Source organism: Chlorocebus sabaeus, chromosome 17 (genome assembly GCF_047675955.1).
Source record: "Chlorocebus sabaeus isolate Y175 chromosome 17, mChlSab1.0.hap1, whole genome shotgun sequence".
NCBI classification, from domain to species: domain Eukaryota; kingdom Metazoa; phylum Chordata; class Mammalia; order Primates; family Cercopithecidae; genus Chlorocebus; species Chlorocebus sabaeus.
In genome coordinates this window covers 37,329,100-37,345,367 of record NC_132920.1, presented here as the reverse complement: position 1 = coordinate 37,345,367, position 16,268 = coordinate 37,329,100, and the positions used below count along the sequence as shown (strand labels likewise).

The 16,268-nt window shown below is 47.9% G+C and overlaps 1 protein-coding gene across 1 annotated transcript; it reads left to right on the top strand.

The window, feature by feature from the left end:
* The first annotated feature begins 1,071 nt into the window (after positions 1–1,071).
* TMEM217B (transmembrane protein 217B) lies at positions 1,072–1,938 on the top strand. Its single transcript, XM_007972749.3, has one exon. It carries the CDS (start codon positions 1,103–1,105, stop codon positions 1,613–1,615), a length of 513 nt encoding a protein of 170 aa, XP_007970940.1. The 5' UTR covers positions 1,072–1,102; the 3' UTR covers positions 1,616–1,938.
* Positions 1,939–16,268: the final 14,330 nt, after the last annotated feature.

Below are 16,268 nucleotides of genomic sequence, written 5' to 3'. Positions count from 1 at the left end.
GGCCAGTGGCAGTCTGTCTGTGCTCTGCCTGGCTGGACAGGACCCGTTCTGGTCACCTCAGAGAGAGGCCAGGTCAGGCTTCCAACAAGTTATCCCCCATTGGACATTCATCAGCCAGAGGACAGCCCTGTGTTCTCCTCATGTGTGACTGTGCCCCTTCCTTTGCCCCACAACAGAGGTAGCTGGCCAGTGTAGTGAATGAAGAGGAGAGAGGTTTGCTCAGGAGTCCTCTGAATTGGGCGCCAGTAAGAAGGAGATACAGGCTGTGGAGGAACATTTGCACTGGGGCCCAGCCTACTCCAGCCTTGGGTCCTCCATTATCAGCATGCCCTCAAGGGATCAGCTTGGGCACCAGCTTCCTGCTGCCTGCCATGAGTTGACCTCTAGAGCTCAGGTGTAACCTAGGTTGCAGCTGGAGGTCTGCCCACTGGGCCTTCACCTGCACAATGGTGGCTTATTATCAAGGCATTTTGGCCTTGGGCAGAGAAGACAGTAAGTCTTGCCTGGCTCCATAAACCTCTACCCATTCCACGCCTGCTGGCCAAACCCTATGACTTGGGACAAGGCTGGGCCATACCCAGGGAGCAAATCAGGGAAATTTCTAAGGGCTTGGAAGGAAAGAGTCGGGGGGCAGGGGATGTCAGGGTTGATTCCAAGCCCTTGAGGAGCCATGAGAGTTTTCTGACTTCAGAGAAGCAGACTCCCCAGATGGGAGCTTCATTCACACCATCATTATTCCCAATACATACAGGAGCCTCTCAATTCCCATAAACTTACATTAACAGGAGCACTCTTTTTGCCACTTTAAAACAAAGCTGAAACTGGAATAGCAGAATTGCAAGCTACTGAAGAGAGTCCCAGGCCAGTGATACATTCATTTCCCAATGAGGTGGTCATGTCTAGCTAGTTAGGTCAGAGCAGGGACTAGACCCCATGTCTCTTAACTTCCAGCCTATTGCCTGTCCACACACCATCATTGCTCTTAACTCTCCTATTTATATATAGTGGCTTGGGGGATCTGTCTAACGCTACCTCTGCCATCTTGTCATGTGTCTTCATGATTTTCTTCCTGCAGGAGGTGCTCTGGTAAAACAAGTATAAAATGAACGTCAGGATGTTGTCCCTCATGGTGGGCATCTTCTCTGTCCTCAATACCATCCAGTTCTTCATCTTTGACGTGAACCAGATGACACACATTGGCTATGAGGCCAAGTTCCACATCTACATGGACTCAAAGTCAGAGCTAGTCACTTGGATCCTGTCCAACAGGGCTAGCATCAGCACTGGCCTCTCCTTCACCACCATCATCATCAGCTGCTTCCTCCTTTATAGTATCCACAAGAATATCTACACGGGGCTGCTGATCTATGCCGTGTGGATCATCACTTACGAGTGCATCAAATTCTCCATAGTCCTGGTCCTCAACAGGATCATCGAAGATTCCTTCAAGGAGCTGAGTTACTTGCACTGGATCTTCCAGATCTCGCACATGCTCCTGCACTTTTTCTGTCTGCCCTTCGTCGTCAGGCATGCATACAACCTTTACAAGGAATCCCAGATTGTGAGCAGGAAACGCCACCACATGCTCTCCTCCACCACTGCAGTGAACTCATGACCACCTGCCTGTCTGGGAATGTTGTACTGGAAATTAAACTGAACCATGCCAGGAAAGGTGGGAGGGAATGGTGCTCCTCAACAATGGAATCTCCCCACCCTGCCTGGCTTCTGTTGATGCTGCTTGGTTTGTCAGGGCTTTTGAGTTTTATGCACTGAGGAATGATTCTCGGGAGAGGGCAGGTTGTGCGGATCAATTATTTTACAGATGTGTTCTGTGACTTGTTTTAGCAGTTAATGATATGTGGCCTTGTGCTTACTTAACCATCTCACTGGTGTCTGTTTTTGCCTCTCACAGTCTCCTCTCCTCTGCATTTCCTTAGTTTCTAGTTCTTCCTTTATGGATTGGCCCACAGATGCCGGTTCTGCTGAGTCCTTTGGAGCAGTGTTGTCCAATAGAGCTTCCTGTGCTGATGGAAATGTTCTCTATCTGTGCTGGCCACTAGCCATGTGTGGCAACTGAGCACTTGGAATGTGGCTATTACAACCCAGTAACCAAATTTTAAATTTTATTCTTTTTTAGCTAATTTCCATTTCAATAACTATGTATGGATGGCTCAAGACTAGCCTATCCTCCCAGCATGGTGGCTCACACCTGTAATCCCAGCACTTTGGGAGGCCAAGGCAGGTGGATCACATGAGGTCAGGAGTTCAAGACCAGACTGGCCAGCACGGTGAAACCCCATCTCTACCAAAAATATAAAAATTAGCCGGGTGTGGTGGTGGGTGCCGGAAATCCCAGCTACTCAGGAGGCTGAGGCAGGAGAATCATTTGAACACAGGAGGCAGAGGTTGCAGTGAGCTGAGACCACGCCATTGCAGTCCAGCCTGGGTAAGAAGAACGAAACTCCGTCTCAAAAAAGAAAAAAAAAACAGGCTACCCTATTGGACAGCACAGCCTCTGGAGATTCACTTTACTCCTGCAGTAACCATAGAAAAGACCCCTTTCTAGAGTCATGTCTTACCCTGCTTCCCTCATACTTTTCAGAAAGCAATTTCTCATGTTGGTTCATAACATGGCAAGAAGGATCCCCATTTAAGAAAGTGCCAGGATTTTTCAACTGAAGCACTACTGACATTCTGGACTGGATAATTCTGTCCTACAGGGGCTGTCCTTTGCACTGTAGAATGTTTAGCAGCATCCTTGGCCTCTACCCACTATTTTCCAGTAGCATCCACCTGTCCCTCATGCTGTCATGACCAAAAATATCTCCAAGGGATTAAGCCCACCCATCCCCTCCTGGGCTGGTGGATTATGTAGTTTTCAAGTCAGATAATAAAACAGGATCGGTTGGGCAAGGTGGCTCATGCCTATAATCCCAGCACTTTGGAGGCCGAGGTGGGTGGATCATTTGAGGTCAGGAGTTCAAGACTAGCCTGGCCAACATGGTGAAACCCCGTCTCTACTAAAAATACAAAAATTAGCTGGATTTGGTAGTGCTTATAATCCCAGCTACTCGGGAGGCTGAGGCAGGAGAATCGCTTGAACCCAGGAGGCGGAGGTTGCAGTGAGCTGAGATGGCTCCACTGTACTCCAGCCTGGGCGACAGAGTGAGACTCTATCTCAAAAAACAAAAAACAAAAACAGGGTCGGGTGCGGTGGCTCACGCCTGTAATCCCAGCACTTTGGGAGGCCAAGGCGGGCAGATCACGAAGTCAGGAGATCGACTATCCTGGCTAACATGGTGAAATCCCATCTCTACTAAAAATACAAAAAAAAAATTAGCCAGGCGTGGTGGCGGGCACCTGTAGCCCCAGCTACTTGGGAGGCTGAGGCAGGAGAATTGCTTGAACCCAGGAGGTGGAGGCTACAGTGAGCTGAGATGGTGCCACTGCACTCCAGCCTGGGCATCAGAGTGAGACTCCATCTCAAAAAACAAACAAACAAACAAAAAACAGGGCTGGGCGCGGCAGCTCATGCCTGTAATCCCAGCACTTTGAGAGGCCAAGGTGGGCAGATCACGAGGTCAGGAGATCAAGATCATCCTGGCTAACACGATGAAACCCCGTTTCTACTAAAAATACAAAAAAATTAGCTGGGCGTGGTGGCAGGCGCCTGTAGTCCCAGCTTCTTGGGAGGTTGGAGCAGGAGAATGGCGTGAACCTGGGAGGCGGAGCTTGCAGTGAGTGAAGATCACACCACTGCACTCCAGCCTGGGCAACAGAGCGAGACTCCTTGTCAAAAACAAACAAACAAAACAAAAACACAGGACCAACCCTTTGAAAAACAAAAAGAACCCCCAAAACCATCTCCAGGCATTGTCAAACATCCCCTGGGGTGGAGGGGGTCAAAGTTACCCCTAGTTGAGAGACACTATTGTAAAGCAACAGGCCCCCCCGTGTTGAGAGCTGGCCGGCCCCCACCTTGAACTAGGAGCGCCGCTTTTCCTGAGAGCTCTTCACATTCACCAGTTGTGTAGTCTTCATCCTAAAGCTCCTGTTTTATGGTTTGACGAAACTGAAGCTCACTGGGCTTCAGTGATGAGATCAAGGTCATATGGTAGCAAAAGCAGGACTTGCATCTCATCATCTGACTTCATACAGGAAAGTTGGCTCCCTGATTCATTCTTACTTTTACCAAGATAAAAAGGAAGCACCTCCTTTTAGGGTAGTTCCTTTTCCCTTGAAAAATGTTGGGAGTGAAGTCAAAAGGCATGTTTGTTTTGGCCATACTATTCCAAATCATGAGCATAAGAGTGACAGTAGCTGGCTTTTACTGAACACTCAGAGCCGGGTACCATCCTATAACCTATAATTCACTCAACTCTTCCCACCATCAGTTTGAACCTGGGCCAGTTCCCCAAATGACCACAAGATGGCAGTCAGTAATAAGCTTTTGCTTAGAGCTGTTGGCCCCTAAACCAAATCCTCTAAGGGTGGCTGTTCAGGATTTACGGAGCTTCCAGCTGATGACTGGGAGCTAATGTGTGTGTCTCTGCCCCAGTCTCACAAGGCATGCCTTGTCTGATTGTGACTTGCTAGTACCAGAAACACAAAATATAAAACATGGGCCAACTTCTGGATTCTGATTCCCCATCCCGGTTGAGGTCGCTAGGGTGGGAGGTGAACTTGGGCAACATTGGGGAACTGGAGACCTGTGTGTTGAAGAAGCATAGGGAGAAGCAGAGTTCCAGGAATCAGCTCAACTGAGAGTTACTTTAGTTAAGAAAGTTTAAGACACTCAAACGCAAGGTTGTGCTATCCTCTATACCAAGACTCCTCAAAAGCATGGTTGCCTCTGCCTTCACTTCCTGGTCTCCTGTGCTTTCTAGAACCCATCCAGTTAGGTTTCTCCCCCACCGCCCCACTGGGATTGCTCTTTTCAAGGCGATATCCACACTGCTCAAGCCAGTGGTCAGTTCTCCACCTTTGCTGACCTGTCCTGCAGTGGCTTTTGACTGCTGATCCCTCTCTCCTGCCAACAGGTTTCTCTGGCGGCTCCTCTGCCTCCATCTCCATCCCTGCCCTGCTGCACTGGCTCCTTCTCCTCAGTCTCCTTTGCTGGCCTCTCCTCATCTTCCCGACCTCCAAACACTGGAGTGCCCCCGGCTCAGTCCTTGGTCTCATTCTCTGTCTCACTTGCTCCCAGCTCACCTGGTCCAGACCCATCACTGATAAGCCCCATGTACATCTTCAGCCTGGGCCTCTCCCCTAAACCCTGGCTTTGTTTACGTAGTGGCTTTCTGGATGTGGCAGCCAGCTCTAACATGGTTCCCAGAGATCCCTGCGAACTGATATTCACATTCATCACCTCTTCTTAGATGTGGGCGGGACCCAGTGATCCTCTTCTAGCAAAGAGAACATAGCAAAAGCGATGGGGTGTCCTTTCCAAGGTTAGGTTACAGAAAGATGATGATGTCAGTGCTGCCCGCTCCCTGAGGGAAGCTGGCTGTCATGTTGAGAGTATCTTTATGGAAAGGCTCACACCGCCAGGAGCAGAGGTCGCCAGCCAAGAGCCTGTGAGAAACAGAATCCTACCAACAGCCCCATGAGAGAGCTTGGAAGCAGATCCTCCCCTACACAACTCTTTTTTTTTTTTTAAATACAATATGGGGTCTCCCTATATTGCCCAGGCTGGTCTTGAACTCCTGGCCTCAGGCAGTCCTCCCACCTTGGCTTTCCAGAGTGCTGAGATTATAGACATGAACCAGCATACCCAGTCAGGATACGTTTTGGGGTGGCTACTGTCGGACAGACATTTTTGTAGAGATGTGACATGTACTAGTTATCAAATTACCCCAAAATTAGCAGCTTAAGACAGCACATTTATTCTGTCTTAGTTTCTGCGGACAGGAGTCCAGACACAGCTTGCCTGGTTCTCTGACTCAGATTCTTTCAGGGTCTCACTCAGGCTGTCTCTACTTTTATTTGCTTTTTAGAGATAGGGTTGCACTCTGTCACCCAGGCTGGAGTGCAGTGGTGCAATCATAGCTCACTGCAGCCTTGAACTTCTGGGCTCAAGTGATCCTCCCACCTCAGCCTCCTGAGTAGCTGGGAATACAGGTGTGCCACCACATCCAACTAATGTAAAAACAATTATTTTTGGCCGGGCGCGGTGGCTCCCGCCTGTAATCCCAGCACTTTGGGAGGCTGAGGCGGGTGGATCACGCGGTCAGGAGATCGAGACCATCCTGGCTAACATGGTGAAACCCCATCTCTACTAAAAATACAAAAAAAAAAATTAGCCAGGCATGGTGGCAGCGCCTGTAGTCCCAGCTCCTCGGGAGGCTGAGGCAGGAGAATGGCGGGAACCTGGGAGGCGGAGCTTGCAGTGAGCCGAGATGGCGCCACTCACTCCAGCCTGGGCGACAGAGCAAGACTCCGTCTCAAAAAAAAGAAAAAAAAATTTTTTTAAAACTTTCTTAAAATGTGGGAGTGTAGCCCAGCATGTTCATGTCTGTAATTTCAGCACTTTGGGAGGCTGAGGCGGGTGGATCACCTGAGGTCGGGAGTTCAAGACCAGCCTGGCCAACATGGTGAAATCCTCTCTACTAAAAATACAAAAATTAGTCGGGCATGGTAGCAGGTGCCTGTAATCCCAGTTACTCAGGAGGCTGAGGCAGGAGAATCGCTTGAACCCAGGAGGTGGAGGTTGCAGGGAGCCGAGATGGCGCCACTGCACTCCAGCCTGGGCAACAAGAGCGAAACTCCATCTCAAAATAAATAAATAAATAAACAAACAAATAAATAAATAAACAAAAATTGGGGAGTGTATCCCAATCCACACTCCTGATTTTCTCCCATATACCTGCCCTAACCTCCAGTCTTTGGCACCTCTACCCTTCCATTGCTCAAGTTAAAGACCCAGGAGGCATCCTTGAGTCCTCTCTTTCTCTGAGCCTGTATCTAACCCCTCAACACTCCCCATCAGCCCACCCTTCAATACAGATCCATATCCAACCACTTCATATCACCTCGCCTGCTACCTCCCTGGCCCAGGCCATCACCATCTCTTACCCAGGCTATTGCAGTAGCAGCTCCTGACTGGCCTCCCCACGCCACTGTGTTCCCTTTACGGTCATACAGAGATTCTTCTTCTCCGCCCAGCCACCAGAGGGCTCCTATTGAAACCTGAGTCAGATATGTCTCTCCTCTACTCCGCTCCTAGCCTGCCAGGGCTCCCCACCACACTCAGGGTAGAAATCCCAAGTCCTTACCATGGCATGCCAGCTGCTAAATAACCCAGTCCCCTGTCACCGTCTGATGTCCTTTCTAACCACTTTGTCCGCCCTGCCTCCCTCTGCTGCAGCCTTGCTGTCTTCCTTTCGGTCCCCCTAACACAGCCAGCACACTCCAGCCTCGAGGCCTTTGCACTCGCTGTGCCTTTCGCCTGGAATATTCTTACTCCAGCTATTCACCAGCTTCCTTTCTTGCTCAAAAGGCATCAGAGAGGCCTTCTCTACCAACCAGTGTGAAACAGCCCCTCCTTACCCCACCCATGTGTCTCTTTCCCACTTATTCTGCTACATTTTTTCATAACATGTACTATCACCTGACTTACTCTATACAGTTGCCTCTCCCACCACCCCCCAAAAATGTGAGCACCATATTTACTTCACTGATGTTTACCCAGCACCTAGTTCAATACCCAGCATGTAGCAGGTGCTTGATAAAGATTCACGGAATGAATGGACATAGACTCTCAGTTTTGTTTTTGTTTTTGTTTTTGTTTTGGAGACAGAGTCTCTGTCCCCCAGGCTGGAGTGCAGTGGCACCATTGCGGCTCAGTGCAACCTCCGCCTCCCAAAGTACTGAGATTACAGGCATAATTCACCATGCCCGGCCTATGAGGGGCAAATTATTACTGCTCTTTCAGCCTCCTGTTCCTGCTCCTTTCTTCTCTCATTCAATTCTGCAGATTCTGGTGAAGAATCTAAACACAGGTAGGAAAATGCCCACAAACAACACGATTTCAGCCCCTTATTCCTTTCCTCCTTTCCCAGTCCTGTTCCCTTGTACCAACTGCTACCACTAGAAGCACAACCTCATCTCCATCTCACCAGTGGAAAACAAGTCTTTCTAACAGTGCAAGTGTCCCCGGGAAGAGCAGCACTCTAAGAGCTGTCACCCATCCCTGACACTTTCAGTCCGTGAAGATCCCCCAGCCTTCCATCCTACTTTTCTTCATACAGTTTATTACTGTGTGGCAGACCCTGAATTAGGAATTGAGGAATACCCGGGGAAGCAAGACACAGCCCACATTCCAAGGGGCTCCCAGCCTAGTGAAGGGCCAAGCCACTTGGGCTATTTGGACCCAGGACGATGGGTGCTAGAGGAAGCACTAGGGGCTGCAGGAGGAGGCCTTGGAGGTGGAAAGTCAGGGAAGTCTTCCTGGAGGAGAAAACCTGTAAGCCGAGTCCTGGAAGATAGTATGATTTAGCCCTTAGGAAGGAGGGGAAGAAGGCTGGGTGCAGTGGCTCCCGCCTGTAATCCTAGCACTTTGGGAAGCTGAGGCGGGAAGATGGCTTGAGCCAGGGGTTCAAGACCAGCCTGGGCAATATAGTAAGACTTCATCTCTACAAAAAAAATTTTTAAATTAGGCCGGGCACAGTGTCTCATGCCATGCCTGTAATCCCAGCACTTTGAGTTGGGGCAGATCATTTGAGTTCAGGAGTTTGAGACCAACATGGCCAACATGGCGAAACCCCATCTATACCAAAAAATATAAAAATTAGCTGGGCATGGTGCCGGGTGCCTGTAGCCCCAGCTACTCGGGAGCCTGAGGCAGGAAAATCGTTGGAAGCCGGGAGGTGGAGGTTGCAGTGAGCCGAGATCTCTCCATTGCACTCCAGCCTGAGTGACAGGGCAAGACTTCGACTCAAAAAAAAAATTAAAAAAATTAAAATTAGCCAAACATGGTGGTGTGCGCCCGTATCCCAACTACTTGGAAGTCTGAAGTGAGCGGATCTCTTGAACCTGGGAGGCAGAGGTTGCATTGAGCCAAGATTACACCACTCCCACCAGCCTGGATGACAATGAGACCCTGTCTCAAAAAAAAACAAAAAAGAAAGAAAAGAAAAAGAAAAAAGAAGGGAGGGAGGAAAAGGAAAGGTGGGAGCCTGAGAGGGTGCAGGTACCCCCCTGGGATAGCAGATCTGTAAGCTCTTTTCAGTCATTTCCACCTAGGGTTACCGGAGGGGCTGTGTGCAGCGGATGATAGTGTCAAGAGGAAGCACACGGGCATGGAACTTCCCCAGAGAGAAGAGGGTCTCCGCTTTCCCACGGCCTCTGCTCTTAGGTGTCTAACCACCAAATATTTCTTCAGCAACTTTCCCACCTGACTGTGGCTGCCTTTAACTCCAAGTCATTTCTAACAATAGTGTCCCACGGAGGACAAACTTCGTTCTCTGTCAGTTTCCCCCCCACTGGTTCAAGATACGTCAATGTTTCCATGAGGTTTACTTCTTTTCACCTCGCAGCCTTCACTCTCCATTTCCCTGGCCTCCTTTCCCCTAGTCCTCCCCACAGGACTTGCTACCTTTCTTCAGTCTCTTTTTTTTTTTTTTTTTTTAATGTTTTTGCTGTGTCACCCAGGCTGCAGTGCAGTGGCACCAGGCTCAAGTGATCCCGCTTCAGCCACCTGAGTAGCTGGGACTACAGGCACATGCCACCACACCTGGCTAATTTTTGTATTTTTTTGTAGAGACAGGGTTTCGCTATGTTGCCCGGGCTTGTCTTGAACTTCTGGGCTCATGTGATCCTCCGGGCTCTGCCTTCCGAAGTCTTGGGATTACAGGAGTGTACCACTGTACCTGACCTCCTCAGTGTCTTCTGACTGTTGGTCTGTACACATGGACTAAAGCTTTGCCTGCCCCCCACCCCCACTGCATCACTGTCTCCACCCAGCTAGTGTTTTATGAAGGGCCCTGGAGGAGGCTGCCTGGAGACAAGGACTGAGCCCCTGACTCCCAGACACACAGGGAAGATGCGCAGGGAAGCGCTCTCAGCCTCCCTCCCATGTCATCCTCTCACCAGCTATTAGGAAAACAGGGACTCCTTTAAATGCTTACTTTTTTCCCACAAATAAGTTATGATTTTATTCCCTGGGAAATAATTTTTACAAATGCATCTGATCATATTTTGTTTCATTAACAAAGGATTTTTTTGTTTTGTTTTACACCTATTTTGTTATTATTATTTTTTTAAATTTTATTTTAGGTTCACAAGCACGTGTGCAGATTTCTTTTCTTTTCTTTTTGTTTTTTTTTGAGATGGAGTCTCACTGTGTAGCCCAGGCTGGAGTGCAGTGGCAAGATCTCGACTCACTGCAACCTCTGTCTCCCGGGTTCAAGCGATTCTCCTGCCTCAGCCTCCCGAGTAGCTGAGATTACAGGCACTCACCACCACGCCTGGCTAATTTTTGTATTTTTAGTAGAGAAGGAGTTTCACCATGTTGGCCAGGATGGTCTCAATCTCTTGACCTTGTGATCTGCCCGCCTCAGCCTCCCAAAGTGCTGGGATTCCACAGTTTTGTTGTTGTTGTTTTGTTGTTTTGAGACAGAGTCTGCCTCTGTCACCCAGGCTGAAGTGCAATGGCGTGATCTCGGCTCACTGCAACCTCTGCCCCGTGGGCTCAAGCAGTTCTCCTGCCTTAGTGTCCCGAGTAACTGGAATTACAGGCGCCCACCAACATGCCCGCCTAATTTTTGTATTTTTAGTAGAGTTGGGGTTTCACCACGTTGGCCAGGCTGGTCTCGGACTCCTGACCTCAGTGATCTGCTAGCCTCAGCCTCTCAAACTGCTGGGATTACAGGTGTGAGTCACTGCACTTGGCTGGATTCCACAGTTTTGTGATCCTCACCCTTCTCCAAACTTCCACCCTCTAGTAGGTTCCGATGTCTGTTGTTCCCTTCTTTGTTTCCATACATACTCAGTGTTCAGCTTCCACATGTAAGGGAGAACATGCAGTATTTTTTTTTTTTTTCTGTTCCTGTGTTAGTTTGCTTAGGAAACAAGGGTTTTATGCATGCGTGTTTGGTGTATGATGTGTGTGTCTGTGCATCTGTGTTGTGTGTGTGAATGTATGCATTTGTGTGTGTGTGTATGTTCGTAATCTGGGTTTGTGCATGTGCATGTTTGTATTTGTGTCTGTTGTATCTATGTGTGTATGTTTGTGCATCTCTGTTTGTGTAAGTGAATATGTGTGTGTATTTGTATATGTTGTGTCTGTGAGTATGTTTGGGTATCTGTGTTTGTGTATGTGAATATGAGTATTTGTGTATGTTGTGTCTGTGTTTTGTGTGTGTTTGTATGTCTATGCTTGTATATGTGTGTGTGTGCTTGTGTATATGTAAAAGACTGAGTTAAATAATTACTTGGTAGCTTCTGTACTGGAAGGGATTAAAAAGAAATAATTACCTGGTGATTATTAGAAATAACTTTCATATTAAAGATACACAAAACTCAAAATTTTTTTCAGACTTTACATGTTTTTAAAATCTCCTTCTGCCTCCTACCAAGGATACAGAAATGTATCCTGTGAGGGGCATCTTATTTAAAATGTATGTTTGGTTTCTCTCCCCCTGACAGTGTGGCGCTGACAAGATGTCTTTTGTGAATGATGTGATGGAGAATGGATTTGAAGTCAGCCTGCTTCTCAAACGGAGTTTTGGGGGAAATAAAGGATTCCTTTCAGAGGCATTGGGAGAAAGTACTTGTAAAAGTGTCCCAGTGGCTGGGCACAGTGGCTCATGTCTGTAATCCCAACATTTTGGGGGGCCGAGGCAGGAGGATCGCTTGAGCCCGGGAGCTCAAGACCAGCCTGAGCTGGTCACTACAAGGCAAAATAGTGAGACCCAGTCTCTAAAAAATAAAAAAAAAATTTTTTTTTAAATAAAAAAACAAGAAAAGAAAAATAAAAAGTGCCCAAGCAATTAGGAGTCCTGTCAATTCAACAAATAAACATTTTGCAGCTCCTTTTCAAGCATTTCCCAGCTCCCAGCATCTTCCTCTCTAGCCTCCTCCCTGCTACCCGGACCTCAGCCTGGCCCCACCTGCCCGACCCTTTGATCTGAGGAACTCTTGCATTTTTTGGCCTGATTGGGATTATTTTATTTAGCATTTGATCACCTGTGTACAATAACCATCCACCTTCTCCACCTTCTGACATCCTGGAGCACACCTATGTTTCCCAAACATATGCATTCACACCTTCTTTCATTCATCAAAGTTTATTCATTCATCAAAACGTATGGCTTGTCAACTATATGCCTTGTGCTAAGTGAGGCAAAAATAAAAAGCAAAATGCAGTCTTGGCCCTGAATCAAGTAGAGAGCGTGTCAGGAAGTCATTACAGTACTATGTGATAAATCAGGTAAGAGAGGAAGTCCAAAGTGCTATGTTATCTCTATTTGTCAGTGATTCATTCAACGAATCTTTATTGAGTTCATACTAAATATATCAGGCCCAGTTCTAGATATTGGAGTGACAAAGGTGAAGAAAACAGATAAATTCCAGCTCTCACGAAACTTACATTCTGAGGGGGAAGACAGATGGTAAGCAACAAAACATGCACATCTATATAATCATTTCAGCTATGATAGGTGCTGGGAAGAGAATAAGACAGGGTAGTGTAATTGAGAGTTTGGTCCCAAATAACAAGACGTTGCCAGTCCTAGTAGTTCTGTCCTCTCATGATTGACTGGCTCAGGAATACGCTCTTGACTCACTGGAGATGGGCAGCCAGGAGGCCTTTGGATGTCTCTCTGGGGGAGGTGATGCTTAACACGACTGAGAAGGTCTGTGGGAAGGACATTTGAAGCAAAGAGCAAGTGCAAAGTTCCAAGCAGGGGGAGCAAGTCTAGGTTGTTCAAAGAACAGTCAGGAAGCCAGTGACTGGGCTGGGCGCGGTGTTTCACACCTATAATCCCAGCACTCTGGGAGGCCGAGGCAGGCAGATCATCGGAGGTCAGGAGTTCAAAACCAGCCTTGGCCAACATGGTGAAACCCCATCTCTACTAAAAATAAAAAATTAACCAGGCATGGTGGCAGGCACCTATAATCCCAGCTACTGAGGAGGCTGAGGCAGGAGAGTCTTTTGAACCCGGGACATGGAAGTTGCAGGGAGCCAAGATCGCGCCATTGCACTCCAGCTTGGGTGACAAGAGTGAAACTCCGTCTCAAAAAAAAAAAAAAAAAAAAAGAAAGAAAGCCAGCAACTGGAGCACGGTGAGGAGGGCATGGAAGACAAGGTGGCCCAGTATGCCTTCCAATCCCTCTAATGTACCTTCCTGGGCCTCAGAGCAGAAAGCTAAAACCAACATTCCGGATGCCTTGGCAGATACAGTTTTGGAGGCTGCACCTGGAGAGTGAACTTGGGAAGGTGGAAGTGAGGCAGAGCCCACCTTCCTGCTGCCTTTGACTTTGCTGCTGGCAAGTAAGGTCATGGAGACTCCCTGGATCTCCACAGCAACGTTCCAGTGTTTGATCGCTAGCTTAGTGAGCAGCTCTAGCTTCCTGATCCCTGTCTTCCTGTCGGGAGCAGTGGCAGCGGCTCTCCTGGGGGGCCAGTTCAGTGGTGTTCCTTCAGGAGTTACTCCCAAAGGCCAAGCATGAAGCCTCCTATACCCCTCCTTCCAAGGATGTTGAAGGAAGCAAGTCCCTGTATTAAATCCCTTTCTGCTGCAAATACCTGGAGTGGTCTCTGGTTCTCTGCAACTGGGCCTGGGGGATGCAGAGGTTTGGGGGACCCAGCTCTCATCCACCAGGAGACCCCACCACTAAGCAGAGAAGAACCCGCTAATCCTACTTTCTGTTTCCCACGAAAGAGTCAAGTCCTTTTTCATAATGAAACATTTCTTCTAACTGCAGGGTACTTCAAACTTGGTCAAAGAATTGTGAGCAGTCTTAATAAACATAAATCCACAAGTTTCTCTTGCCACGTTTGTTGAATTGCTCAAATAATTTTTATTTTATTTTACATACTTTTTTTTTAGAGACAGAGTCTCTCTCTGTTATCCAGGCTGGAGTGCAGTGGTGTGGTCACAGTTCACTGCAGCCTCACACTCCTGGGCTCAAGGAGTCCTCCTGCCTCAGCCTCCCAAGTTGCTGGAACTACAGGCACATACCACCTTGCCTGGCTAATTGTTATTTTTTGTATAAAAATACAAAAAATAAGGTGTCACTGTGGAAGAGGTCTCACTTTGTTGCCCAGGCTGGCCTTGAACTCTTGGCCTTAAGTGATCCTCCCCACTCAGCCTCCCAAAGTGCTGGGATCACAGGTGTGAGCTATTGTGCCTGGCCTCAAATACTTTAAGTAGAGGTGGCAGGCTGGATTTCCTTGGGCCATCTATTTCTGAGTAGGTTACACTTGGCTAGATGTTCAATGACCTGCTCATCATTACAATTTTATAGACTAGCCAGGTATGGAGGCGATACTGGTCTGTATTTCCAGGTGACTTACCAATGAAAGTCAACACTTATGGAGTGCTACTGTGAGCCAGACCTGGACAAAAAGCCCTGAGGGAGATTTTCCCTCCAGGTGCTTACCGTTTAGTGGAGAGAAATACGCAAATAAGCCATCAGAACTAACACTGATTGAGTGTTTACCAGGTACTGCTCCAAATGCTTTACACGAATGAACCAATTTATTTTTCAAGACAGTGAAATAAAGCATATTGTTTTTCCTATTTTACATATAAGGAAACTGAGGCCCTGTGTTCCTGCCCTCGAGGTGCTCACAAGGTAGGAGGGAAAGCTGACAGCTAAGTACATCAATTGTGATACAGAATAATAAAGGGTTTAGGGGTACCAAGGGGTAGGTTCACTCTTTGTAGGTGACTTACTGGTAAGAAAGCCTTCTTTGGAGAGGTGACACACAAGCTGGGTTTTGAAAAATGAAAAGTGAAGATAGTCTGCAAGGCCAGTGGTTGTGGGGTGGAAGGTAGGTCAAGGGTCAGGGTTAGGGCAGAAGGCATTCCAGATGGAGGGCATGGCAAGTGCAAAGACAAGCTGGTGTGGAACAGGATGGTGTGTTGCAGGAAGCGGGAGCTCAGTTGGGTTGCAGCAGCGCTAGTGGGTAGCAGCTGGAGGGGAGGCTGGAGAGTGAGCAGCTGCCATGTCTTGAAGGGGACTCCCGTCTGCCGCCCGCCACCTCTCATCACCCCCAGCCCCCACTGCTGTGCTGAGTTTACATTTTTCTCTGGGGCAGTGGTAAGGGTTGTAATTCATCCATTAGAGTATTGTGAAATCAGTTAAGCAGGTCAAAAAGGAATAGAATGGAACAGACTAGACTGGAATAAAATAAAGATGCAATATTCTCGTATTAAGAGTAAATGCCATTCTGAAAAATGCTTCCATTTTATATATTGTGATAGAGGCTGCCAGTTTTCCATGAATCCATTCTCCTCTCTGTATCTTAATAATCAAATCCCTGGCTGGGCGCAGTGGCTCACACCTGTAATCCCAGTACTTTGGGAGGCTGAGGCGGCAGATCACCTGAGGTCAGGAGTTCAAGACCAGCCTGACCAACATGGTGAAACCCCGTCTCTACTAAAATTACAAAACTTAGCCGGGCATGGTGGCGTACACCTGTAATCCCAGCTACTTGGGAGACTGAGGCAGGAGAATCACTTGAACCCGGGAGGCAGAGGTTGTAGTGAGCTGAGATAGCGCCACTGCACTGCACTCCAACCTGGGCGAGAGAGCGAGACCATCTAAAAAAATAAATAAATAATGAAATAAATAATCAAATCCCTGAGTCTTGGCACTTTGGCTTCCCAGCTAGAGACTACATTCTCCAGCTTCCTCTGCAGTCAGGTGTAGAAATGTGACTAAGTCCTGACCAATAGGATGTGAGCAGAAGTGGTGTGTGTCACTTCTAGGTCCCCTTCCTAAAACAAATAGGTATGCCCTTCTTTGTGTCTTTGTGTCTTTCTGTCCTTCCGGGGGCTGGGATGCAGACATGCTGGTAGGAACTGGAGCAGCCACCTCGGGCCTGGAGTTGGAAGCTGTGTATTGAGGGTTAACACCCTGAGCCCTAAAAAGCCCAGTCCTAGGCTGTAAAAGAGAAGTCAACTTATGTGAAAGAGAAGTGAATTTCCACCTTATTTAAGGCACTGTTACATATCTGTTACATTATCTCAAAACAATCCCTAATACACATACGCACATACATGCACGTGTGTATGTGTTCATATATGTATATATGTATGTGT

Bases quoted from the DNA above. Each gene is read 5' to 3' on its own strand.
- TMEM217B (XM_007972749.3), top strand. From the start codon at position 1,103: ATGAACGTCAGGATGTTGTCCCTCATGGTGGGCATCTTCTCTGTCCTC.